The sequence below is a fragment of the Carettochelys insculpta genome, chromosome 2 (assembly GCF_033958435.1).
Source record: "Carettochelys insculpta isolate YL-2023 chromosome 2, ASM3395843v1, whole genome shotgun sequence".
In the NCBI taxonomy this organism is placed as follows: Eukaryota; Metazoa; Chordata; order Testudines; family Carettochelyidae; genus Carettochelys; species Carettochelys insculpta.
In genome coordinates, this window is record NC_134138.1 from 119,297,684 (window position 1) to 119,325,614 (window position 27,931).

General features: G+C 46.6%; 2 protein-coding genes across 5 annotated transcripts in view; one reads left to right on the forward strand and one right to left on the reverse strand.

The window, feature by feature from the left end:
• Positions 1–128, reverse strand: part of KDM1B (lysine demethylase 1B) — a 40,304-nt gene extending 40,176 nt beyond the window's left edge. For all 3 annotated transcript variants that reach the window (XM_074987593.1, XM_074987594.1, XM_074987597.1), the window contains exon 1: positions 1–128. The gene's annotated coding sequence lies outside the window, so the exon portion shown is untranslated.
• Positions 121–27,500, forward strand: TPMT (thiopurine S-methyltransferase). 2 transcript variants are annotated; one of them, XM_074987600.1, is made up of 9 exons: positions 121–205; positions 3,487–3,647; positions 5,437–5,529; positions 8,657–8,789; positions 13,309–13,361; positions 18,108–18,182; positions 25,079–25,164; positions 26,086–26,130; positions 27,044–27,500. In XM_074987600.1, the coding sequence occupies exons 2-9, from the start codon at positions 3,508–3,510 to the stop codon at positions 27,163–27,165; spliced, it is 747 nt and encodes a 248-aa protein (XP_074843701.1). In that variant the 5' UTR covers positions 121–205; positions 3,487–3,507; the 3' UTR covers positions 27,166–27,500. The 2 variants fall into 2 exon arrangements, with proteins under 2 accessions (XP_074843701.1, XP_074843702.1); XM_074987601.1 differs by lacking the exons at positions 121–205; positions 3,487–3,647 and having other exon boundaries at positions 5,484–5,612.
• The last annotated feature ends 431 nt before the right edge of the window (positions 27,501–27,931 follow it).

A 27,931-nucleotide genomic window follows, 5' to 3' on the forward strand; every position in this document is an offset into this window, starting at 1 on the left:
CGCAGGGCGCCGCCACTCCCACCATCCTCCTCTCGGGGCGGCTGCCGCTCGCCTCCCAGCGCTGTCGCTGCCGCTTCCGCTCGGCCCGGCGTAGCGTGCGGGGCAGGGGGAGGGGACAGCGGGGTCCGCCCCCTGTCGGGCGGGCTGGGGCGGGAGTGGCCCGTGGAGCGCACAGGCGGCGGCAGCAGCGGCGGTCCTGAGCAAGGTCAGGCGCGGGGGGTCCCCCTCCCCCTCTCTGCTGTGCGGCCTCCACCCCCCCGGCGCTGGCACAGGGCTGAGCCCCTGCAGCCGCCGCGTGCTGCAACCCGGGAGCGGCGCCGGGGCACGGGGCAGCGTGACAGATGGGTTAGGTGGGGGGCGTCTGTGGGGCGAGCCACTGCCCCGCTGGCTGTGGGGGCGGGGGGTACAGAATCCAGGGTGTGTATGGGCGGGGTCCCTGCCCCTGCCCCTGCCCCGATAGGACCGGTTAATGCTTCATTGCCGAGGCGAGTAAACCCCCTGCCTGCACCCCAGCACTCCTTGGGCTCAAGTTAAGCCCGAGCATGGGCAGCAGCAGGGCCCGGGAGGGATGTGGAGCCTGTGCGTTGTGTAAGGCCTACCAGGCGGCGAGGGGGCGGTGCTTGCATGGCACAGCTCTTTACTGAGACTGGGCCTGGCCCAGGGGAGGAAGTTAGCTGCTGGGGTAACCTCATCCTTTGGTAATCTCAGAGTTGAGTCGTTGTGCAATGCCCGGTTACACGGCAGAGTCTCTTCGGCGTCTCCAGCTGGTTTGGTTTTGTTCTTTTTGTGCTTTATTTTCTCGGCTGCCCCCTCCTCCTGAGGGGAAGAGTACATTAATGAAATTGCTGACTGTGATAAAAGGCGAGAAAAATGACTAGGAACTTTCTTCTCGTGAGATGGTCACTTGCTCACATGTGGTATTTTAGTTTAATCTTTGGGCAATTCATTTCTTGTTTATGAAATTGATACAATCTGGATTTATCATTTGGCTTTCAGTATCTTTTTTAAGGAAAAAATGAGTTTTCTTCTCACTAAAAATAATTTAAAACGACAAGTTATCTTTCTCTGAAACTTCATGGTATTAATTTCATAACATTTGTATATTTTAAGCTTCCAATATTAATACTGCATTAAAAATAATTTTGCCTGTTAATTTATTTGGTATTTGATACCAGCAAGATGTCAGATCTCAGTTACAGGGAACAGAGGGGAAGAAGGTAGGGTGACCATCCGTCCCATAGTTGGCAAGTTGGTCCTTACTTATTTTTTTAAAAGGAACTAATTGTCCCATATTTGGGCCCTCCCCCACCCACTGACCTTCTCCAGCTGCTGGCTGGAGAGCATGTAGGTCACTTCATCGAGCCTTGGGAGAGCGTGGGCATCTGCCATGTCCCTGCCACTTCCCCAAGGTTCCCGGGGAGAGCCAGTGGCTGCTGCTTCCCAAGGGCTCCCAGAGAGCACTGGGGACTGCCGCTTCCTTCCCAGCTCCCCAGGGGTTAGTGGAGCCAGGAGAAGCTGCTCCCTCTACCCAAATTTCGCTGTCCCATATTTGGGAAATGGAAATATGGTCGCTCCAGAAGAAGGTCATCACATATCTGAGCTTTGAAGGGAAGGCCACCAGTATGAAAATATCTCCTCCTCCTTCCCAATGGGGGAAAATGAGGGAAATATTAATGTCCATGCACCCACCCCCCCACACACACTCCATTCTTCCAGAGTCTTGTTCTGCAAATTGGAATTAAGTGCAGTCTGAGAAATCTCTGGCCCCACACCTGGGAAAGAAGGAGAAAAACTTGACAAACACAGTCCTGGGACAATGCTTTCTATTCTTGAAAATGAATTCCCTTAATTCCTTGTGGTTTACATGTTTCTTAAAGCTGAATCTCCTTTCTTGAGGATGGAAGCTATTCGTGCTACCCTTCAGACCCACCATGGCCACATCTACACTAGCAAGCCCTTTTGGAAAATCAGGCCCCCTTCTGAAAGAGCAAGAGGAGAGTCCACACACAAAATCCTCTCTTTCTGATTCCTTTAGAAAGAATGTGGCACTTCTTCCGGAGGCCCTCTTCCTCTCCCAAATGAGGAAGCCCTCCCTTTTCTGAAAGATTCTTTTGGAAAAAAGTGTGTGTAGATGCTCCAGGGGTCCCTTTGTTCAAAAGAGCGGTCCTCATAGTGCCGGATTTTTCGATCCCTGGCCCGTTCTTTCAAAAGAGCGGGGGCTGTGTGGATACAGATTGCTCGTTTGATCCACTTTTTTGTGTGTGGACATGCTCTTTTGAAAGAACATCTTTCAGACAAGATCTTCCGGCAGATCATCTTTCAAAAGAGCACTGTAGTGGAGACGCGGCTCATGAGTTGTGAAAAGCCAATTTAAAAATGAGCAGTGAGAATTCACCTTCAAACGTTACAATCAACCTTATGTATTGCTTTGGAATCTCATTGCTACTGTTCTGCTGTGCCTGAATGGAACCTAAGAGTAATTCATAAGAGCATATGTAAAGATTTAAGAATATAGAACACAGTTCCTTCAATATGCAGGAATTCTCAGTTGTCCCATAGAGGATAGCTGCTCAGAGTAAAGTGATTTGAGGTGACAGAAATACTGTCAGTAGAACTGTAGGACTGGAAGAGACCTTGAGAGGTCATTAAGTCCAGTCACCTGTTCTGATGACCAGACCAAGCACCATCTAACCAGTGACTTCCAATCTTTTGATGCCCAAGATCACTTTTTCAATTTAAGGGCAACCCGGCACCTGCCCCACTCCATATCTCTCCCTCACTTCCCTCCTCAGTTGTTTGTTCTCCCCTACTTTCGCTCACTTTGAGTGGGTTGGGGGAGGGTGTTGGGGTTTGGGCATGGGATGCAGGCTCCAGGCTAAGACCTTGGGTGTGGTATTTTAGGAGGCTGTTCCAGGCTGAGCCTGGAGCAGAAGGTTGGGATGCAAGAGGGGGTTTGGAATGCTGGCTCTGGAAGGGAGCCCAGGGCTTTGGATTCAGGAAGAGGTTTTGGGGTGCTGGCTACCGGAGGATATCTCCTGTCAGATGGCAGTTACTGCAGGTGACTCCTGATTGGCAGCATAGCGAGGCTAAGAAGGGCTCCTTGCCCACCCCATCTCCACGCTGCTCCCAGAAGGGGCCAAGGTGGAAACCGAAATAAAGAATTCATTAATCAGCTCTGACATTACCACGTTTTTGGTTGTTGTTTTTACCTTTGCATTGAGTAATGTCATTACCCTGTTAGGATCCACCTTTATATTCTGTTAATAAATTCAAGGTTTTTAAAAAACCTGATATGAAGAAAATATTTTTGTGGCACAGTCTTTTCAAATATTAGTTGTTTTTAATAGAGGTTTTTATTCAGACAAAATTGCAGTTGAAGCTAATAATAGCAATTAATGAAAGTTCTCCCTTATTGAAGGATCAGGAATTCTGTGCATGGTACATAATATTGGTTGAGACATATATATATTTTTACCCTTTGCACAGGTAACATAAGTATTTGGTACCATGGACAGTTTTACGGATGTACCAAGAATAAAAGAAGGCTCTGATATTGGGCAACAACAAGACACAGTAGTGACTGAAGAGGAATGGCTGAAGAAATGGGCAACACGAAATATTGGATTTCATAAGGAACAAGGACATCCGTATGTAATTCTTCCTTTTGTCTAAGCTGTTTTAAGGTACAACGTACAATAAACAATAATGAAATAATTTGACTTTCATAAGGCCTGTCATAAAAATGCTGTCTGGGTGCAAACATCAAAGTGTATCTCATACTAGCCTTTTTCAAAGCGTCTATAGTTACGGCTGTTTAAGCTGCATCAAAAAGATAATGGAAAGATCATCTTATCAAACTTCTTCATCTTGAGTGAGATCTTCTGACAGTGAAACCTATGTATGGTGCAAAATCAAAACAAAAAGCAGTCAAGTAGCACTTTAAAGACTAGCAAAATAGTTTATTAGGTGAGCTTTTGTGGGTCCCACGAAAGCTCACCTAATAAACTATTTTGCTAGTCTTTAAAGTGCTACTTGACTGCTTTTTGTTTTGCTAGTGTATAGACTAGCACGGCTTACTCTCTGTTACTATGTATGGTGCAGATTTTCTGAGGTGTAACACTTCTACAGTGTTTATGAATTGTTTCAGATGCCAGTTCTGCAATACGTAATGCATATGTACAGCAGTTTACCAACACTCCGCATGTTACAGGTGCGGGACCTTAGCAAACAAAACTGACTACGGTATTCTGGTTTCGCTGCCCAGACTGAATTAAATATAAGACATAAGTAGTGTACATGAAAGATCGGGTGTTTTAGGTGTGTTCGGTTTTAATAACTTAAATTCACTCTGTCGGAGGTGGGGAATTCTTTCTCCTAAGCCCGTTTATAATGGGAATGGAATTTACATTTTTATTTTAATTAAGTTTCTGTTAAAAACTGGATAGTATGTTGTGAATTAATGCAGACAGTTTGAACGCTGAAGTATGGACCTGGGTAGGAGGTTATTTTTATGCAGGCTGTTGCACCCCAGGGGAAGTGTTTACATCTATACTTTAAAAGCTCAGTCTCCAAGAATGACTACAGTAGAGAGGCCATTAATAGAAGGTCAACCCCAAGGTGAATAATAGGGGCTGCCTTGCCGCCTTTCTATATTAATTATTTTTATTAGCAATCAAATAACAAACCACCCACTGTAATCTGGAACAGGAGAGTGCATGGGCAACACAAAATGCAGGGTATTTGCAGTACTAACTCCATGCCTCATGGGAAAACATGAAGTGCTGGTCATCCTCCCCATTATCACCACGACCAGTGGTCATCATCCTGGTTTCTCCCCTCCAACCAAGGCTCATAGGCCACAATACAGCTTTTATAATCAGTTGTGCCAATGCCCACTAGAGTTCATACATATTTCTGATGGCTTTAGCATCTTCTCCTTATTTTATTTTCGACACCTCACTAATTCTGGGCTGTCCTGTTTTCCATAGGCTAACTTGTTAGTTGCCTGAATATTCATTATGATGTGTGTCACCTTATTGCCATAGTAACAGAAGATCTTTAAAATTTCACACAGCTGCCAGTGGTCATCTTGTAGTGTCTGCTGAGCCCTCACAGATATTTTTGTCCAAACTACACTTGTTTTAAAAATCTGCATATCACAACACAGAGACAAGCTCAGTGACTTTATTATTAACTCAGCTACATTACTAAAACAAATTAGAATAATTTATCCTAAATGCCAAATCCTAATTTGCCTAAACTAAGTATTTTGCAGCTGAAAGCTCTGTGTTTACATCATTAATAAATGTATATATTTTACTGTTATATCCTATAGATACACCTCATACATTTTATCCTTCCTTGGCTACGTTGGCTTTTCAGCTATGAATATGAAACAGTTCCCATATTAAATGATTATTTACTTCTCTTCTGCAGGATTTTTAAGAAGTATCTGGATGTCATTCTTAATGGGAAGAGTGGATGCAGAATATTTTTTCCACTTTGTGGCAAAGCAGTAGAGATGAAATGGTAAAACAAAGCCCTCAGGAGCAGAAATCTTCTAACTTGTTTTTTTCGAAAATATATTATCCACTCTGGGTATCTTCAAATAAGTCAGTATAATAGTCTTTCCTCTATTCTCACAATAAAATGTTGTTCCTTTGCCTTTGCATGCTCACTAAGCTGCATCTACACTAGGCGTTATTTCCGAAACCCTCAGCCCTCTTTCGAAAGAGTGCACATCGCGTCTACGCATGCTACACACTCTTTCGAAAATGAAATCAAAGGAACGCACCCCAGCATCAGAAATCGCTCTTCCAAACGTGCAGTAGGAAAAGTTGCCCCTTTCAAAAGCTTATTTCGAAAGCAAGCGTGTGTAGACATTCTGCAATCCGCTCTTTCAAAAGAGTGGGGTCCGCCCTGGCAGAGCTGTTAGGCAGAGACGTGCTGTCCAGCACCTGCGGGGCTCTATGTTCTGTGCGTGCAGCAGCCCTTAAAGCCTCACGCCCCCGGAAACCCCACTGCAGGAAGCTGAAAGTGTGCAAGCAGCAGCCACCACACATGGCGCCCCTGCACGCCTCAGCCAGACCCACAGCGGCTGCGGCACAACATGGCTAGCACCAGTGAGGAGAGAAGCCCCAGGGCCCCCCCTCCAAGTGTGTCTTTTGGCTACTCTCTTTTGAATGGCACCCTTTTGAAAGAGGGCTCTAATGTAGATGTAACGTAGAGATTTTAAAAGAAGGCAGCATTTAATTCTTCCACGGCTACGTATACACTAGCCAAAAACTTCGAAATGGCCATGTAAATACATATTCAGTGCCTCATTAGCATGTGGGCGGCTGTGGCACTTCAAAATTGACGTGGCTCGTCCAGACGAGGCTCCGTTTTGAAAGGACCCCAGCTACTTCGAAGTCCCCTTATTCCTATGAGCAGATGGGAATAAGGGGACTTCGAAGTAGCCAGGGTCCTTTAGAAAAGGAGCCCCGTCTGGACAAGCTGCACGGCGGAGAGCTGCGTCAATTTCAAAGTGCCGCGGCTGCCCGCATGCTAATGAGGCGCTGAATATGTATTTCAGCACTTCATTAGTAAACTTCGAAATGGCCATTTGCGTGGCCATTTCGAAGTTTTTGGCTAGTGTAGACATGGTCCATATCTTCTACTCATTAGACATTAGTAACATACTGATTGCAAACATTCATATAGCAAAAAGACTAGTTCAGCTGTTTAAAAATGTGATGTCAACAAAAGCATCTAGGTTATGAAAGAGTAAGCTGTTTAAGGTTTCTGGTTTGGTGAGTGCTGTGTTCCTATTATGGGGAGTTTGTGCCTTCCTGTGAAGTATCCAGCATCAGCTGATATTATGCTATATCTGTGCTTCCAAAAAATCTGTGTTACAATTGATGATATGAGGCAGTCTTTAAAAATAGACTTGATATGCAATTTCAGTTAATAACACATTTTGCCTCTTTTGTGGAAGAGGCATTATTAATAGTGTTTTTTGAAAACTTTTCTCAAGACTCAGCCTTTAGCTAGTCTTAAAAAAAGAGAAAAAGAAATAACACCCTTCCACAACATTTTAACTCATGCTTGCTCTGCCTCCTTTGGCAACAGAACCACATTAAGTGAAATTCATTGTTTTGTTTAAATCTGTTTCTTAACAGTCTTTCCTGTAGTGTAGACTAGGCCAATTGTGGTTACTCTGAAAGTGAACCTCACTGTTGCATATAGTCATTCAGTGGTCATTCTGGCATGCAGTATAAGATTGCCCCTTTTCTAAAAACACACAAGTTCTAAATCTGGGAGCGGAGTGGTAACTTGATTGAGTGCTAGAAAACTTTGCCATGTACAAGTGAGTCTGTGCTCACGAAAGCTCATGCTCAAAACTTTTCTGTTAGTCTATAAGGTGCCACAGGACCCTTAGTTGCAAGTAGGGAGAGTGAGCACAAGGTGCTCCAAGGCAAATAACCTGGTAGGAAATCCATCACCCTACATCCTCCTGACTGCAAGGAAGTAGGTGCGTGCTGGTGCTTTCCTGGGAGCATATTTCAAGGGTGTGTATGGTCTGCTGACTGGTAGATGTCTGTTTAAGCTTTTCAATTGCTGGACACTAGGAGGGAAGAGAAGTTCTGTCTGTTTCCTTCCATCATTCCAACCCACCCCCTATCCAATCCAAAAAGGCAGGGAAGGGCTTTCTGCTACCGCTCTGTATCAAAGCAGCGTCCTGGTTAGCTCACACTTTTTTTCAAGCAGCTGTAGCCAGAAAGAAATGTGATTCTTGATAGATTAGCAGCTGCACAGAGTTCTGTGCAGAGACTCTGACGAGGGTGGTGTTAATTTCATGCTGCTGCTGTTTGGCAAATCCAGGAAGTAGCATAGGCCTTGAGCTGCATGTCTTGAGACACAAGAAATCAGTATAGTATTAGTAATAAGTGAAGTATAGTAATGCTGAGTCATTCAGGCATGCGGTATAAGATGGCTAATAATATATATCAAATAATGTGCTTCTATCACTTGCATGGGTCCATCTTATCCATCTTTAATATAAATTTGGAAACTTTTCATCATAACCATGTAATGAAGCTTCTGTGCTTGGAAAAGGGATGGTCACGCTCCTCATGCTTGCCAGAGAAAATTTCTTATTATTCAACAGCATTGGAGCATTTACAAACATTGATGTTGGAATAAATTTAACAGAATCCAAAATATCAAAACAAACACTTTATCCACCAGGTGACAAATCGTTTGGTCATCCACCATGGGAAGGAAATATTATTGGTCATTTTTGTGTCCCCACCCCCCCCTATTTTCCAGGAATATAGTAAACGTGAATAATCAATTGCATGCAAAGCTTATCGGGTTCATGCAGAGTGCGTTCCTTAGTTCATATCAAGATATACTCCTATAACCATGTAAAATTACATTAAAATTAGATATTTTTTTCAATAAAATGTGAAAGCTCCAAAATTAAAAATACCCAAATAAACCCTATCTCGCAGAGCCTGGATTCTGAAAAAATTGCTGTAAGAAGCCACTCTTCTGTGGGAGATACGCATGTACCCAAAGCCCCATCTTGAGGCATAGAATGCATGAGTATTAAAATTATGCAATAAGAACAATAAATCACACGTAAACAAAATGTTTTTATTGTTATGCATAGGTTAGCTGATATGGGACACTCTGTAATTGGTGTGGAATTCAGCGAATGTGCCCTGAAGGAATTTTTCGCAGAACAGAATCTTTCTTATTCTGAAGAGCCAATCCCAGGGATTTCTGGAGCCAAAGTGTTTAAGGTTGGTTTTCTGCTTGCATAATCAAATCTTTTTGCATACTTAATGACGCGGTTCTGGGATAGCTGAGCAAGCCAAGCCATTCTTTAGCTATTTAGAATGTCTGTCTTGTCTTTCATCTTTCACCTATTCTAAATAGGAGTGTAAGAGTATGTCTACACAGCCACCTTATTTTGAAATAAGTTATTGCAAAATAGATATTCCAGAATAATTTATTTCCAAATAATGCTGCTACACACAAAAATGCATTTTAAAGGTGCACTTAGCTATCTCAAAACAGAGCATCTACATGAGTGGTTCCCAACTTTTTCAGTTACATGGCACACTTCAATGAGACAAACAGTTCCATGTTATGCCCACTCTTTTTCAGCTGAATCGATTGCTCATAAACCTCACATTTACTTATGTTTATTACGGCTATGATCTTACGAGAGAGGTTTGCAACATAGTTGTGCATGCAGCAAGCTAAACAATGATCAAATGAATTAATGTTTCAAATCCGCCACAGAATACAGTAAACCTTTGATTTTATGGGCCTATTGTTCCCGAAGTCTGCTTAACTGGAGCCCGTAAAATCCTAAATCCCTCCCACCCTCAAAAAATGTATGTCAGGGACTTACCCCTGCAGCCTGGAGGAGCCTCTGCCAGAGCTGCCATGTGCTCCTAGCACCAGGAGTGGGGCACGTACATGGGCAGACTGCAGTCATGTATGTGCCCCACCTCCACTGAGAGGAGCGCGTGGTGGCTCCAGTGGCAGCAGCGCCTCTTAAGGGCCACAGTGGGGCCCTTGCTGCCATAAATGGCAGAGCCCTCAGCCGTGGTGGAGTCTCCAACCACGGCGGAGCCCCCAGCTGCTTCAGTGAGCTCCGGTGGCTCCTCCAGTGACAGCAGTTCCAGTGGTGACAGCGGGATATTTTTGCAGGGTCGGGGGGGGCATCTTCTATTTTGAAATAGTAGTCATGTTGTGTAGACGCTAGGCTAGTTATTTCAAAATAACTGTGCTGTATAGAAGAGAAGCATTAGAGATGAATTTTGTACTGGGTAATTATCCTCCCGGTCTTGTTTAGTTTGTCCTTCATTCAGCAATATTTAAGTGCCTAGCTTTGCACTGTTTAAAATTTGATACATGCCTGAATACCCTCACGTTATATGTAGTAGTGGTGTAGCCCTGCTGGTCCCTGGAGATTAGAGAGAGGTGATTGAGGCAATATCTTTTCTTGAACCAGCTGAGCCAGACGAGCTTTAGAGCCACTCAAAACTCTTTCTGTTGGTTTAGGAAAAATACTCCCAATGTCACAGCTAAATGCAAGGTGGAAAAGCTTGTGTTGACTACTTAGGTTAAATTTAGTCTAAGGGGCCATGCAAGTTGAAGTGACCCGTTAACGTCTCCCAGGTCATAGAACATAAAGGGAGCTTAATGTGTTACAGTTCGTTGTAATAAGCCATAAATCCAGTGTCTTTATTAAGATCATGATTTTTAGTGTCTAGCAAAGTTATGAATTTTAGTTCCCCAGGGTCATCTTTTAAAGCTGTTTGCAGGTTTCCTTTGACTATGAGGACTAACAGGTCAGATAACGAGTGATTACAGTGCAAAAAGTGGTCACCTGCAAGTGATGTGGTGTTTTTGTCTTTTTATTTCTGTGTGAGTTTGTTTGAATAAAATCAACGGGTCCTTACACATGCTTCTCACAACATGTGATACGATGGGCTGAATGGCCTAATAACAGCTATGTGACTTAAATCAGACAGTAGGCTTGAAAGAAATTAACTCAGAAAAATGATAAAACAGAAACACCTATCACCTGCAGGTGAACGCTTTTTACCAAGTCACCACTCTGTCTCTGACCCAGCAGACCTCATCCTCAAAGGAAACCTATACCCCACTTTCAAAAAAATAAGCCTGGGAACTTAACTTTGTAACTTTGCTAGACACTAAGGGTATGTCGACATTAACAGGTTTTGTTGACAAAACTTACGTCGACGCTTAAAAGTTAGCAAAAGAAAAATCACTAGAGGTGTTCAGATTTGCTGCCTCTGACAGATTCTGTCCATGTTGGGGGCACCATCATCACCAGTGTAAGCAATGCATTGTGTGTATATATCCTACAGTGCAGCATTGTGGGAAGGCAGAGCTAATCCCTGCGCATCTTGGGTTTCCTTCCGAGTTCTCCCACAACCTCCTCAGCTGCTGGGCACAGCATCATGAGTAGCTCTGTGAGCGTGCTCTGCTGAGGAACATCAGAACAGCATTGCAGTCTGTCCCGCTCCCACTCTGCCTGGGCCTGGGAGCATTCCAATGATTCCTTCTTTGTTTGTTCCCCAGATACCTCCCAGAGCTTGGAAAGGGGAGAGGTAGGTAGGTGCAGGGCAACAGAGATCAGAGCACTGAGAAGAGCCATCAAGGCACAAACAACAGTGTTTACATTGGCTCTTGTCGACAGTAGAGGGAGGTGAAAAGGAAAAAGTCTCTCCTAGGGGTGGAAGTTTTTTGTTGCCAAAGATGGGTGTCTCCCCACCTCCCCCACCCTGACCAAAGTCGTACTGAAGTGTGAACATTCTCACTGTTTTGCTGCCAAACAGCAGCTTTGGTGACAAAGCTTGGTGGTGTATACATACACGGTCATTCATGGTCGAAGGCCATGTCTCAACTGTGGACCAATATGGGTATAACTACGCCACTGAGGGGTGTGAAAAATCCACATCCTGGAGTGAGGTAATTATAGTGACCTAATCTCTGTGTAGATAGTGCCATGTCACTGGGGAAGCTTCTCCAGTCTGCACAGCTGCCTCCCCTCGTGGAGGTGGATTTGGTACAACTGACCAGGAGAAGCTCTCCCATCACTGGAGGACTGTTTTTATGTATGCACAACAGCAGGATAGCTGCACTGATGCAGTGTTTTACGTACAGAACTGCCCTTAATAAAGACACTGCATTTATGGCTTATTAACAATCTGTAACTCCTACCCCAACCCCTTCTCTTTCCTAGGACTACAGGGTTGTTAACAGGCCACTTAACCTTAGCGGGTCCCTTATGTGCTAAATACTTCTGCTGAACTCTGTGTTTGGCCTTGTATTTAGCTGTGGTGCTGGGAGTGTCTTTCCCAGACCTGAAGATGTCTGAGTAACTGGAAAGCTTGTCTTTTTCCACAAGAGTAGGCAGGCCAGTAAAACACATTACCACACCCTCTTTTTCTGTTACACCTCACACATCTCATAGAGCTGGAAGGGACCTTGGGAGGTCATCGAGTCCAAGGTCCCTTCCAGATCTATGAGGTGTGTGATGTGTAACAGAAAAGGAGGATGAGGTAATGTGTTTTATTGAATCAGAGCCTTTAAGCCAGGGGTGGGGAACCTTTTTTTGGGGGTGGAAGGGGGAGCATCAACCCACAGAAGAGCCAGTTGGTGTCTACACACAAAAAAGCAGAAAATTCCATGCCACTGACCTGGCCCCCAAATGAGAAGGAGAAACGAAAAGTCACCATTGTGGCCCTCAGTTGAAAAGTAGGAAAAAAAGACACTTCCTTTACTTGCCTCAAGCTCCAGCCCTGTGGGCTCAGGGGAGGGGTGCAGAGGCTCAGGGTTTACCCTTCTGGCCGCATGAACTCCTCTGAGTGTCTGGGGCTAGCAGATGTTGTGGGCCCCAAGGTGCTGAGATGGAGCCGGATGTGTGGGGTTCAGTGTGTGGCAGGGGGCTGCTGAGTGGCAGGGTGGGAAGGAGGAGGGTGCAGGAGCAGGTGTGGGTGGGAGTGCGGAGTCTGCCAGGGAGGAGGTGCAGGAGCGAGGTGAAGGTGGTGTTGCAGGCTCTGGGTGAAGGGGGGTGCCGGAGCAGGGTGGGGGTGCAGGAGTGGGCTGGGAGCTTGCGGGTTAGTAGGGAGGGGGCAGGGAATTGGGGCACCTACCAGGCACAGATTGGGAGGAGCCCCAGGTGTCTGCAGGGCTCTCTGCAGGCACTGCCCCACATAGTTCCCATTGTCTGCAATTTTCAGCCAGTGGGGGTGAACATAAGACCATAAGAACGGCCATACTGGGTCAGACCAAAGGTCCATCTAGCCCAGTATCCTGTCTGCCGTCAGTAGCCAATGCCAGGTGCCCCAGAGGAGGTGAACCGAAGCTGCTTCCTCCCCATACCAAGCTTGCCTTAATCAGGTTTCCAAGCCTCCTCTCTCTTGCTTGCTCGCTCTCTCAGTCTTCTCTCCCCACCCCGCCCTGCAGGGCACAGCTGCTGTTGGTACTCTAGCCACCATGTCCCCTGCATGGCTGGAGCACCAGCACCCGCTCATGCTGCTGAAAGGAGCCAAATGCTGAGCCTTGTGCCTGGACCCAGGCTGTAGGTTCCCACAGCCCTGCTTTAAGCCCATGCCACATAACAGGAATGAAGCAGCAGTTACAGGGCCTTGAGATACATCAATAAGGAAAAAAATGAAAGAATGTTCTCTTAATTTCTCCCCCTCTTAGGTTTCTTATTTTCATACTAAAAAAAGCATGGCTAGCTAAAATCTGTTTCCCTGCTTTTCATTGTAGAGTGCCTCTGGGAGCATTTCTCTGTACTGTTGCAGTATCCATGATTTGTCCAGGTAGGAGTGAAACACACTTTTCCACATTCAAATTTTTAACAAATACTTTTAGGTTATGTTTTGTCTGAACTAGTCGAAAACAATTGAGAAGTGAGGACCAAATCATAAGCAGCACAGGGGCTTCTGCAACTCTTCCTGATACCTGTCATAGGCTCCCATCTCCAGGTTGCCCCATGGAGGGTGAGAGCAGGCACTTTGCTGACCTCCTGCGTTCTACAAGCAGCCACAAACAACCCAGTAGTCTGTTTCTGGGGTGCGGGGCACAGCCCTGCATTTTTGCCTTGTAAGAATATACTCCCTTTCGGGGGCTCCAAAGCAGCCCATACCAAAGGAAAATACTTCCCTGCCTATTGCCTCTTTTTTTAACCCTTCATTGTTGAAGGAGGAAGGAAGGTCTGTCAGGCCTTACAGGCATTCTCAGTTCCTTAAGGTGAGTGAGAATTAGGGCATAATCATGCTGGAATTGTGATTTAAAAAAAAAAAACACGCAGGCCATCGGCTTACCCAGAGGGCTCAGGCAGGCTGCATCTGCAAGTTTTAGATCCAAGAGTGTTGTAGGACTCCCTTTCTGAAAGCTCTGAATCTTGGCTCTGCTTGCCACCTCCGATTTCTGCGCTTATTTCCTCCCTTTTAAGGGCCTGCTTGTAGGGAGGACAAAGTCACAGGTCTGAGGGACTGGGGCTGATTGTGACCCCAGGAGTTCCTTAGTTTTGGCTGGTCTTTGGGCATGAGACTTCTCATCTGCCCCACCACAATACTGTGTGGGTGATGCCCTTGTTTAGTATCTCTCCAATCAAGCTCTGCCTGCTCCACTGCTGCGTGGGCTCAGTCCTTGATAATGCTGAACTCTCTCTCAGTACGCAGAGCAATGGGCTAGACGTGCCAGTCCATTAAGGGGGTTTCGCACCTGATTTCTGGCTCGAAGCTGCCAGGTCCAGCCATGGGAGGCTGTCCTTTATGAGAGCGAATCACTGGGTGTTACAAAGCCACCTATGCTATTTTGCACACTCCAGCATAGGGAGGAATACAAAATAATCTTAAATTCACTTTCATTGTCAAATACAGTTCAGCCAGACCAGAAAATATATCCCCTAGGCAGTTATGGGTGCTCAGCAACTGCAGTAGAGTCCCAGTCTTGCAGTTTTTAGTTAGGTAAAACTCCCTGTAGTGTTGACTAGTTTGGCCTCAAGATGAACCAAGGAGGAGGCTGTTAATATGGGCTGTATTGACCCATAACATTGCAGTACTTTTAGGAAATAAATCATTTATCTTTGTAAACAATCAGCATGTCAGAGCTGTGAGAGAGAAGGCATAATTGGCAGATTGGAATGTGGTACTGGCACTAAGATATTTTATATTTTGGGTGAACGGGGAAGTATTCACTCCTAATACATAAAGTTATTAACCTAACAGATGGTGACTAAACCTTTTGCTGACTTAGCTGGTTCTCTATTGTTTGTGTAATTAAGCTGGCCTTGCAAAAATAGATGCTTTAATAGATTTTTTTTTTTAATTGTGTGTTCCATCTAAACTGGCACTGTAGAAGACGACTCTAGTGGTATCCATAAGGTTGCTACTTGAACAACAGGCACCTTTAAAACCCATTAAACCACCACAGCCCTTCCTAACTCTAATCTGAGACACAGTCAGGACATGTTCAAGATTAGTGTCAGCAACTTTTTTAAAAAAGTGATTGATTTTAAAACATAGTTGCAAGTATTAAGGCGAACTTTAAAACCTCAATCATTCCCATGTGTAATGATGTTTCAAAGTAAAACCAAGTATGTAACATGTTAGCAACACTTGCAATGTGAATCACTTAGACCAGTTGTGTGAAAATATTGTCTGTTATCTACAGAGAACAAAATAAACAAACACGCACGTGTTTGTAAATTCTTTTCTACTTTTTTGTTTTCTAGTACTGTTAAATAAGATGCTCTATTGCAATTTTCTAAAAGAATGGGGAAAATGTGAACGTCTTTCTTTCAATACAACAACTGGAAGACTCCTTTGTGTGTAGAAATACATCAATACGATTGCCGCTTCTGTCCACACGCAACATGGGTGTTGGTCATACTGGGAGTTAAAAGCTTACTTGGTTCTTGCCTCAGCTAGCTTGTGATCAGTCACTTTTGTTCAAAATTCAGAACGTGATTTGGACCTGTGCTCAAAAGAGACAGTTTGGGCATTTCCCCTGCTAGTTAATGAGCAACAAGAATTATTACTCTTTGCAGAATTGCTGTGTTGTGTAGAATGCAGTTAAATTAAGCAATCAGTTGTGGCTCATAGCAATTCTGAATGCTGGATTGTAAAACTTTTATAATCTGTGTACTAACTAGATGCACCCATGGGGCCCACTCCTGAGCCCTGATACAGGCAAGTATTGCCATAAATCAATGCAATTTCTGTTTGACCTTTAGGATTGGGCCTAGAGACGTTATTTAAATGAGGGATGGGCAGCTGTTAGCCCTGGAGTCATATCTGGCCTGCCACATCATTTTATTTAACCCACCCCAGCACAGCTCCACCTTCAGCAGTGTCAAGGGCAGGAAGGAGGCAAGGCATCACAGAGGAGGAATCCATAACATAACATAGTGGCAAGAGCAACAAGCTGGAGGGTGGAGCTGCACCGAGCCTATGGGAAGGCAGGAGCCACCTCTGCCAGAGTAAGTGGAGGGCAGGCTCATTCTTCAACCCATCTGCCTGGGGCATCTCACCACACAGGGCCAGGGCCTTGCTCTCCTGCCTGTCAAGACCCATCTGTCACATGCTTCCAGGGATGGGGCAGAACATGACACATACATGTGTGTCACGTACCCTGCCGCCCAAAGGGTTTTAGTCTTTTGGGTAGCCTGCTGCTGCCTGAAAGGTGCCCAACCCTGCTATAATTGTTGTACTTATTGTGATCATGTAGGTTACACTAGCGCCTAGAATTCTCAACCAAGATCAGGGCTCTTGAACAGCTAGATGCTGTACAAACACAGTGCCCGATCCTGCCCCAGAGAATTTACTGTCTACTTTGAGCAGAGAGTACAGATAAGAGGTGGAAGGCAAAACAGAAACACAAAGAAATGAGGTGGCTTCCCCAAGGCTACACAACAGGCCAGTGGCAGGGGTGGAAATGGAAACTAAATTTCATGAATCCAAACTGAAGGCACTGTTCACTGGGCTGTGCTATCCTTCCCCTTCATCCCCTTAAATTGGCTGTGAAATATTGTGGCTTGCTTCTGAGATGTTCTATTTAAAAGCCAAGTTGTATGTGCACGTAGAAAGAAAGCAAATAATGATGTGATTGCCTCTCCTTGCCAACCTTTGAAAGAAAACAAAATTTTCTTTTAAAATGTTACAAGTCTCATTGCATTGGACAGAAGAGTACAGGACGGTGACAGCTCAGGAACCAAAAACTTGTGGATGACATTGTGATTAAGAAAAGAACAGAAGAAAGCATGATTTTTGATGTTGTTGGACTCTGAAATGAAACCAGAATCAGGTGGAAAGCTGTTTTCTAGTTTCAGGGTATCACACATTTCTTGTTCTAAGGCAAATTTATTTTAAACTCTTATTTCTGGAATTATGTCACTTACTCCATTGTTACACAGCACACTAAGGCTCCTTCTGTTGACATAACTCGGGACCTTCTGCACACACAAAGCGTTCTGTCGACAGAATCTCAGCAGAACTCTGCATTTGTCTCAACAGTGTTATCCCTTGAAAGTTTGAGGACTAACACTACTGTTGACAGAATTCTGTCAACAGAAGCACAGTGGAGACACTTGTGTCAACAGAGAGGGCTTCTGGTTCACCGGGCAGCCCTGTTTGCAGAGCTTCCAGTCAGCTGTTCTGTTGACAGAGGGCAGGGCAGTCTGGCTGCTCTCTGTCAACAGAGCAGATTGCTCTGTCGATCTGCTTTTGTGTGTAGATACACTCTGTGCACAGCGTTTCTGTCAACACAACTCTGTTGACAGACGTTTCTAGTGTAGACATAGCCTAAGTCACAGTTTTCACATTTACCTGAAGGAAAACTGAATGTTACTCTGCTAATTCTCACCAGCAGCTAGTGAGGACAGTTCTCTTTTCTGTAGACTTTATCAGACTCAATTTGACTGCCAGTGCCACATCGCCAACGTAGCTCTGAATAAAAATAGTCCTGATTCACTTGCTGGACTAAAGCAAGCAGCAAGGAGTCTCAGCTTTTCTCAAGTGAAAGAGCATCTCATAACACGAGCCTGTTTGTTGTGCGTTTGTTTGGTTCTTGATTCTGAGTCGTAAGTGAGCTGAGCTCAGTGCACATTGAGGAGATGGAGAGAGCTGCTCTGAGCTGATTTTTGTGGTGGTCTTGGATCTGGAGGTGTCCAAGGACTGTTGCAGTCCTTGGCATAAATGAGTGGTGTCCCTGAGGTTTCCATAAATTAAAATTGCCTGAAACAGCCTCGTAAGTAAGAACAGCTGTGCTCAAACTAGGTCTCCTCTTGCCCACCACAGCACACCCTTGCCAAAGGGGAGCAGAATCAGTCCGCTATTTCTTTGACACCCAGTGAAGGCCTTTGGAACAGTAATATTCCTTGAGGCCCATTTCAAAATGTTTTATAACATAAAGGGGCCAGACCATAGTAGTGCATCAGCCCTCTATGTACGTGTACAGCCTGTTAGAGGTGTTTCTCCTCTTTTGCAAAGGTATCTCAGTCAAATGATGAAAAATAAGGTAATTTTAGTTTTTAATATTTTTTTTTTACCTGCTGTTTGTAGTACCATTGTTGGCAAGTTTGATGGGATTTGGGACAGAGGATCTCTAGTAGCCATTAACCCATGTGATAGAGAACAGTAAGTAATGTGTTTATTTTATGAGTGTTTTCTTTTTGGTGTATTTTGCAGTGCAGTAAAACCCTGGTTATCCAACATAATCAGGGCTGACCAATGGTCGGATACCCAAAAATGTCCAATACTCAGAGGTGGGGTAGGGGGTTGGGGAGGAGGAGGCTGGAGCTGCCTGGGCTCCTTCTGAAGTGCTGGTGGCAGGCTCCCTGGGGTGGGCTGCAGGATGCTGGCTGTCACAGAGCAGCTCCCCAGGGCTGGCTCCCTGGCAGGTAGCCCCCACTGGTCTTCAGGCACTGAGAACTGTCTGGTCCCAGGTCAGAGCCCCAGCTGGCCCCAGGGCAGAAAGCCCTGGTGGCTGGGGTATGGAGCTGCAGTTGACTCAGGCAGGCAGCCCCCTCTGACCCTGGGATGCAGAGCCCTAGCTTATCCCAGGGCCAACGCCATCGCCGGCCCCATGGGCAGAGCCCCAGTGGCTGGGGCATGGAGCTGTCGCCGTCCTGGGGCGTGCAGCTCTGGCAGGCATGCAGACTGCTGGCTGTTCATGGGCTGGATCCCAGAGCAGACAGCCCCTGATGCCCCAAGCAAGCCGCCATCCCCGCCACCAGCCCAGCGCACAGAGCACCAATGGGACCCAGGGGGAGCCCCAGCTGGCCTGGGCCAGGCAGCCAATTGTGCAGTGCTGGGGAGGGATTATCCATCCCCCCAGTTATCCAACATTCCATTTCATCCCACACTGCCTCAGGCGGTGTCAGATAAAACAGAGTGCACTGTTGGATGATCAGGGGGTTGGATAACTGGGGTATTCCTGTATATTGTGAAAGGTCTGGCCTGTATTCTTGCAACTGGTTAATTAGCCATCCCTCAATAAGCTTAAACCCTGAGTAATCCAAGCCAATCCTTTGCCACATTTGGCAACTAGAGTCATTGAACACTGTGTTTTGAAACAGAGAGTTTCCTTCAAGAAATGGTGTAGCCAAGCAAGCAACACTATTTGGGCATGAGGATAGTACAGCAGAATCAGAGTTACAAATTGACCAGTCAACCATACACTTCACATGGAACAGATGTTTGCAATTATACAGTGACAGCGCAAAAAATCACAAAGCAAGTACAGTACTGTCTTAAATGTCAACTACTGAAAAAATGGAAAGCTTAATAAAATCCAGTAAGGAAACTGTTTCAGTGCTTGTTTAAGTTAAGGTGGTTAACAGCAGCTTTTCTCTTCTGCACAATAAAATTTCAAAGCTGTATGAAGTCACTGATCAGGTATAAATATTTTGTTGAAAATTACAAACATTTCAGATTTACAAACAACTACAGTTCCTGAGGTGTTTGTGTCTAACTTCAAGGTTTTAATGTGTGTTGCTTATTGTGTTCTATACCAGGAGTAACAAAGTTGCTGTTCCCATTTAGTGGTAGATGCAGGATGCTCATCTGAATTTTATCTTTACTCTTTGCTTCCCATGTGTATGTTTGTTTTGGTCTCCACTGTTCTCTCCCTCCCATCTTCTGCCTCACTTCATCCTCTTTATTCTTGTCTTTCCCCCTTTTTTTCCTTTCTCCAATCTTACCCAGGAATCTCTGTCTTCACCTTTACATTATCTGTCTTCCCCATTACATTATCCCCATCCCCATTAAATACTTGGTCCTGACTTTGTATAAAAAAAAAAAAAAAAAAGAAAAAGAAAGAAATGGCCCGAGTTAACAAAATCAGTACTGTATAGATACTCAAAAGTCACCATAGACTACTAAAGACTTATAGGGTGTGTCTACGCTACAGGTCCCTTTCGAAAGGAAGGCTTTCGAAACTGAACATTGAAAGACGGCTTTTCGAAGTGGAGCGTCCACACATGCAAATGGGGAGTGAATGTTCCACCCGCCTTTTCAAACGGCCCCCACCCCACTTTCGAAAGAGAGCCTCCGCACCTCCCAGGGCACTTTTTCAACAGTACAGGGGCAAGAAGCACCGCAGGCAGGGTCGCACGGCAGACGGGCCCTTCCGGGGTCACCACCTGCTGTCCCTTTAAAGGGCCCCCTACATCAAGCCTCAGCCTGCACATGCTGAGGGCCAGCAACTGTCCCCAGGCACGCAGACCAACAGAGACCAGAGAGGCATCCCAGGCTCGCATGGACCACAGGCAGCCCCCACCCCCCCCCAATCGAAGCTGTAGCAGGCGCAGTGGCCACGGTTCTGGCCACCATGCACCAGCAATTCCAAGTGGCCACCCTACTAGCCACCCTCCTGGTGGTGGCCATCCTCAGGGCACGACATCCCCACCTGGTCCCCCGGGTCACCCACCGCTTGTGGAGCTTCCCCACAAGCAGCGACCGGTGGGACCAGCTGGTGCTGGAGGACTGGGGTGATGACCGGTGGCTACAGAACTTCAGGATGACGGAGGGGACATTTCTGGAGCTGTGCCACTGGCTCGCCCCAGCCCTCCAGCACCGGGACACCCGCATGAGTCCAGCGCTCCTGCTCCAGAAAAGGGTGGCCAGTGCCCTCTGGAAACTGGCCACCCTGGACAGTCACCGATCTGTCAGCCACCAGTTCGGGGTGGGCAGGGCCACTGTCAGGGCTGTCCTCAGTGAGGGAAGCCATGCCTGTGTCACACCCCCACATGTGGGGGGCAGATGGCAGGGGCAAGGAGGACTGGGGGGGGCAGCCTCCCCCAAGGAATGGGGACAGGTGGGCACGCTGCACCCCGCCCCACAGTCACAAGCACATCCCTACACGCCCTGCAGGTTGTCTGGGCCATCAACAAGGTCCTCCTGCAGCAGCTGATCCGCGTCAGGGACCTGGATGACGCCATCCGGGGGTTCAGCGAGTTGGGCTTCCCAAACCGTTTTGGGGACTTGGGCGGCAACACACATCACCATCTGGGCCCGGGAGCACAGGGGTGGGGCCTATGTAAACCACAAGGGCTGTACCTCCATGGTCCTGCAGGTGCTTGTTGACACCAACGGTCAGTTCCAAGACATCTGCGTGGGCTGGTGTGGCTGCACCCATGATGCCAGGGGGTTTCCGGAACTCTGGGATGGGCAGTGACGTGACCGAGGGGACCTTCATCCCCCGGTGGGAACTCCCAGTCAGGGACACCACAGTGCCACCCAGCATTGTGGTGGACACACCCTACCCCATGCAGGCCTGGCTGATGTGGCCGTACGTGGGACAAATGCAGCCTAGCCAGGATGTTTACAATGAGTGGCTGAACTGGGCCCGCAATACTGTTGAGCGGGCATTCGGCTGCTTGAAGGGGCACTTCCAATGCCTCCTCACCAGGCTGGAGGTGGGCCTCTACAGCATCCCAGCGGTGGTCAGGGCCTGCTGCATCCTGCACAACTTTGTGGAGGTGAAGCATGAGCCATTCGTGCAGGGGTGGGTCATTGAGGCAGGGTGTGGGTATGAGCAGCCCCCTGCCACCCCATGCTGCCAGCCCGAGCAGGATGGGGTGCGGGTATGTGAGGCCCTGCACCAGGCCTTCAAGCAGGGACTGCAGTAACTCCCCCACCCTGCACACGCACCTGCACACATGCACAGGGGACCTGGGTTAAAACTACACAATAAACCCTTTAATGTCACCTGACAGCAGCCTGTGCCAACTGCAGGGAACTATAGATGGACTGGGAAGAACTATATACAGCAGGGAACCTGTGAATGGGGGCTGAGAAAAACTATCTGTGGGGGTGGACTGAGAATGAGGAATTAGGGGGAATTATATACAGGGGCTTTGCAGCCCCAGGCAGGCACCCACTGAGGGTCAGGATGGCAGGGGGCTCTACCCATCAATGGGGATTAAGGGCCGGGATCCCCCATGCCTGCCCCTTCTGCCCCATGTCTGGGGGCCCCATCAGGGCTGGGCTGTGGCTGGCAGCATGGGGAGGTAGGGGCACAGCTGGGGTTAGGACCCTGTGGGCTGCACAGCCTCCTCCTGGCTGGCAACTTACGGGCCAGCTATACAAGGCCAGCAGGGGGCAGCTGCTCAAGACCAGGGTGGCAAGGTCAGGCTCATGGGGGTCTGCTGCAGGAGTGGGAGGTGGGGAGGTTGGAAGAGTGGGAGGTCGGAAGCGGGGAGGTTGACCAGGGGTCTGTGGCAGGGGAGGAAGTTGGAGGAGGGAGGTGGCAGGGCAGCCAAGTGATGGGGGGGGTGGGAGGGGGCAGGATGGGTGGGTGTGGGAGTGGCTCATGAGGGGGCAGCAGCCCGGGCCAGGCGGCCCACCATGGCCTGGGTCAGGGCATCCAGGGTCACCACCACTCCATGGCAAGCCACTCCTGCAGCACACCGGTAAGGTCCTGCAGTGGTGGGGTGTGGGCAGTGTCCCCTTCCTCCTCCACTCTGCCCTGGTGGTGCTGGCGGATGGCCCAGCAGCAGCCCCACACAGTCTCTGCTCAGGGTCCGGGCCGCTCCCCCTCACCCTTGGTTGTCGGGCTGGTCTGTCGGCTGGCAGCAGGAGCTGTGGGGGCAGAACCGGAGTGGGAAATGAGCCATTAGTCCTTGGTGCAGGACCCCTGTCCCCACCCCCACCCCCACCCCACCGTCCTGGGGGCTCTGTGATGCCCACGTCCTGGGGTTCCCTGTGTGGGTGCCAAGGGCACAGGCTCCTCCCTGCTGCCCCCCAGTCGATGCTGTGCTGTACGTCGGCCCCCAGGGCCCAGGGAGCGTAGCCATCTGGGGTCCACAGGCACCAGGGCTGGCAGCCATGTGGGAGGCCTGCAGCCACCCCAGGCAGGACCCAACAAACACCACCCCCTTGCAAGCCCTGCAGCAGCTGGGGTGCACACCACCTACCTGTGGCCCCCCCTGGGAAGTCAGGCGAGCTCAGATGGATAGGGCCTAGCTGGACAGCCCAGACAGGATGTTGATGGCAAGGGCCCCCTCTCTTGAGCCCTCATCGTCGCTGGTGGGGTTGAGTCTCCCTGTCGTCTGCGGTGCCTGGTGCTAGCTGCTGGTCCCAGGTGCTCCTCACCTTCCATGGTCATCTCCGGCTCAGTGTCAGGCTCGGTTGTATCCAGCAAGATGACCGGGGGCGGGGGGGAGGGTCAGGCCTCCTTGGGCCACAGGAAGCAGAGGAGCTCCTTAAAGTAGGGACAGCTTGTGGCCACTGCCCCTGACCGCCCGGCTTCGTCCCAGGCCTTGCAGTGTCCCTACCGGAGTTCCTTCACCTTTGATTGGACGTGATCCAGGGTGTGGGTGGAATGGCTGCAGCCGATCAGACCCTTCAACAGCTGCCCAGACGCCATGGTGTTACGGTGCCGGACCACGGTGTGGTGGAAGACCTCCTCATCCTCCCACAGGGAGAGGAGGTCCTGAAGCTCAGCCTCCATCCAGGAGGGGGACAGCACTTCAGGGCGTGTCTTGCCTCCTGGGAGGGCTCTCCACTGTCATTGGGGGGGCCCTGGGGTGGGTGGGGGTCTGGGGGTCTGGCCATGGAGCAGAGAGGGCGACAGGTTGGCTGGGCATTGCAGGAGCTCGTGTGCTGGAGAGCAGCTTGGGCTTCCTGCTGCCTGCATGCTCTCAGCTTCCTGCCTGACATTTGTAGGAGCCTCTAGCTGCGTCTACACGTGCACGCTACTTCGAAGTAGCGGCAGTAACTTCGAAATAGCGCCCGTCACGTCTACACGTGTTGGGCGCTATTTCGAAGTTGAAATCGACGTTAGGCGGCGAGACGTCGAAGTCGCTAACCCCATGAGGGGATGGGAATAGCGCCCTACTTCGACGTTCAACATCGAAGTAGGGACGTGTAGACGATCCGCGTCCCGCAACATCGAAATAGAGGGGTCCTCCATGGCGGCCGTCAGCTGGGGGGTTGAGAGATACTCTCTCTCCAGCCCTTGCGGGGCTCTGTGGTCACCGTGGGCAGCAGCCCTTAGCCCAGGGCTTCTGGCTGCTGCTGCTGCAGCTGGGGGTCCGTGCTGCATATACAGGGTCTGCAACTAGTTGTTGGCTCTGTGTATCTTGCACTGTTTAATGAAAGTGTGTCTGGGAGGGGCCCTTTAAGGGAGCGACTTGCTGTTGAGTCCGCCCCGTGACCCTGTCTGCAGCTGTGCATGGCTCCCTTATTTCGATGTGTGCTACTTTGGCGTGTAGACGTTCCCTCGCTGTGCCTATTTCGATGTTGGGCTGAGCAACGTCGAAGTTGAACATCGACGTTGCCAGCCCTGGAGGACGTGTAGACGTTATTCATCGAAATAGCCTATTTCGATGTCGCAACATCGAAATAAGCTATTTCGAAGTTGGGTGCACGTGTAGACGTAGCCTCTGTCTTTAAATGTAGCTGGATGCTGGAGCCATAGAGCTCCACTTATGTTGAGAGTGGCACCGCCGCCTGCCAGTTGATCGCCACAATGGCAAATTCCCTCTTTCAAAATGGCCACCTGCAGAGCATCTGCACTTGCTCTCTTTCAAAATAATCTTTCCAAGTGGGCTGCTCTTCCCACCACGGGAACGGAGAACCAACTTGGATGGAACTCCCCTGTTCTTTCAATGTTACTTTTGAAAGATAGCAGGGTGTGTGTAGATGCTTCGCGGGTTATTTCAAAAGAAAGCCGTCATCTGACCTTGATTTCCAATGTACTTGCTAGTATAGACATGGCCATAGTGTGTCAGCTTTACTTTTTTTTAGTTCATCATGCAAAAATGGCGTGTTTGTGTGTGCATGTGTGCAGGTGTTGAAAGCAGAATTTAAAAAATTTTAATTAAGGTTTCTTATATTTTATCTATACCACATGAAATTTTACACTAGAGGCACCTCAGTTAAATTAGTTTTTGTGCATTTCAAGGGGACATTTGAACAGTTCTGCACAGGTGTATAGTATGTATCTTTTTGCTGAACATTTTGAATACTCTATGCACCATATAGTTACACAATAATCACAACTTCAAATATTTATTTTTTCATAATAGCTATGCCAACTTGATGTTTTCTGTGATGGAGAGAAGCTGTTGTTATCTCTTGGTTACTGTTTTGTATGATGCAAATAAACATAAAGGTGAGAGCTTTGAATCATTTTGCATAGATGCCAAATAAAGCCATTTTTACCTTTGTACCAATGTGTGCGTATGTGTGTGTGTAATTTTTGTCAGTTGTTGGCATCAACACATTTGGTTCTCAGATACAGTATGTTTTTCTGTTTATATTTTGTCATTCATTGTAGCAAAACTTTGGGGTTTTGAGCAGACTTTTTATTTGTGCGTTTATATGTAATTTCTTTATAATCCTGTTTCCGTTTGCTTCTCAGTTTTGGAATAAAATTCCTACAGGGCAGAAAGTTTTCATGCTTGATTTCAATGCAAAAAAATATTGGGAGTAGTGAGAAAGGGAGGAGGGAAACAAAACACAAAGCAACGTTGCCTTCACTATTTTTATAAAGCATGTCCTGTTTATCCACTTCTGCTTTGTCTACCTCCTTGGCACACTTCCCCTACCCTAACCATGATCACTTATTTGCACCTTTATTATTATTATTTCTGATGGACTCCAAAGACAGGAGTTTTACTACCTCATGACCTATAAACAGGAATTATTGCCTAACTTACTGCAGCATGGCTACCTCACAGGTGGTATGATCATTCAGTAATGAACTTTGTAAAATGCTTTTAAGATGTAAAGCTCTATGTAAGCTTTAAGTTTCATTACACCAGGCTGATTAATTTTTTTTATTAAGCCCAGAAGTGCCTTAAGTTTTCCTTGGTAATTATGAACTTAATACAGATAGGTTTTCCACTGCTTTTTGAACTACTCCAAGTAATTATTGTTGGAAAAAAAATCTTATCGCTAATAGTCTATAATAATTCTTTTTTAAATATAATTTGACATTTTCTGTTATATTTAGCTAGTGTTTGCTTCATTATAATATTAGAAGGGTCTTTGTGACTTTTGCTGATTCAGTTTTCCCCTTTTTCCCCCACAGGTCCACCATTTTATGTTCCTGATTCTCAAATTAAAAGTTTATTTGGTAGGTTAACTCCTCTGCAGTTATGTTTTTCCTCATATTATGAGTCTGATAAATGTGTTTATGTTACTGTGTTTTGACTTATCCTGAGGCAAGTATTAGGAAAGCCAGTAAAGATATGTACTACTTGTACAAAATCTGGAGAGACATACAATTTGAAAGGCAATATGCTTTTCTCTCCTGGGTTATTGATATCAGGAAAAAAACATTACTTCTCTAGAATATATACAGGCTCACTGTTTGAAAAACACTTTGTAAAGGGAATTTGAACCTGTGCTTCCAGTAAGATATGTCCAGTCCTTTTGGCCCAAGGTTACTTTCCCTGCTGAAGCTCCAATAATTCAACTTACATACCAGTGTTCATTGTTGTTCTCACAGCTCCTTTCTCCTGGTCCTGTAGTAACTTTCTCATGGCCTTTCTCTTCTAACATTTCGGTTGGTTGTCCCAACCCCCAACCCCTATTGTTTGCTCATTTTACTCAGATTTAAAGCAAGGACCTTCCCCACCACCTGTGTGCTTTCTGATATAATTCTGAAACCAAAGTTAACCTGCAAGAAAAAAAGTATGATGGTAATAAAACATCACATTAAAGGAAGTAAAGATTGAAATTAAAGATCTACTGAAGTAGGAAAATTGAGTAAAGGTTGACATTTCATCTTAAATGCCTTAAATTTAGTTTTAGTACACAATTCCTGTAGTTTACAACCTTCTAAAACCTCTTCAGTGTCTCAACATCATACATTATTCTTAAAAAAATTGTTAAAGAGGGCTAAATCCTATACACTTTAGTAGCCTACAAATGAGATGGGTCAGCAAGATTTTTCCAAGTTGTGTAAAGATTCATATTTGAAAAAAAGCCAAAAAAATTATGATCATCTTTCATCACACCTGTACCGTTCTATTCTTCTTTTTCAGGAAAATTCTGTGAAATTAAGTATCTTGAAAAAGTTGATGTCTTTTCAGATAGTCACAAAGCCTGGGGACTTGATTATTTCCTGGAAGTAATATATCTGCTTACATTAAAGTCTGTTCCCTGAGGAAAGAAGAAACACACAATTTTATTAGAAAGATGGGAAGAATTATATTGATCTCACTTTCTTTACAATTAGCTGGATATTTGGGAATTCTGAAACTCCTCAGCATATGAAAACTGGGCTATGAAGCATCTTTTGTCATTTGCAATCTTTATGTTTTCAAAGTCAATTACACTGTGCATCTGATTTGACATACAGTATCTATTTTAAGATTTGTTGTGCTTAACCTACATTGAAACTTTTTATAAACAATCATTTAACCTTTGTACTTTTGTCTTCTGTATTATTTCAAATAATTAAAATTAAAAAGTTGTATATATAAATGGCCATTCCCCATAGCTACTTATATTGTCTGTCTGGAGCTTTCCAATCCCATGTCAGGCGCTCACAGTCCCAAACAGAAATATGCAGTTACAAGCTGCAGCTTGGAATGTTTTTGCTTGTTTTTATAATTCTGGGCTCTGGCCACTGCTGGCTAAAAGAGGCAAGAGGCTGTTTGGTGGATGCTGTCTTTTTCTCCCTATCTATGTTGCTCTGTGCTATGCAGATTGAAAACTGGCTGGAAGAGAGCAAAGCAGAATATTCAACAGTAGCCATGACTGTATGAGGGGGACCCAGTCACCTAGAGATGTTTGTACAAGAGTGGTAAGGAAAGCAGATCAGCTGAGATGTTGTTAGACATAGAGAAATAGAACTAGCAGAATCTTACTTGGGGGATAAAGCAATATGCCACATTTATTGTGAACGCAGAATTCATTTACTGTCCCTA

Excerpts from the sequence above, each read along its gene's own strand:
- TPMT (XM_074987600.1), top strand. The coding sequence starts at position 3,508 with ATGGACAGTTTTACGGATGTACCAAGAATAAAAGAAGGCTCTGATATT. Across the intron at positions 3,648-5,436 it reads CATAAGGAACAAGGACATCC|GATTTTTAAGAAGTATCTGG; the intron begins GTATGTAATTCT and ends TCTCTTCTGCAG. Across the intron at positions 13,362-18,107 it reads AGTATCCATGATTTGTCCAG|TACCATTGTTGGCAAGTTTG; the intron begins GTAGGAGTGAAA and ends TGCTGTTTGTAG.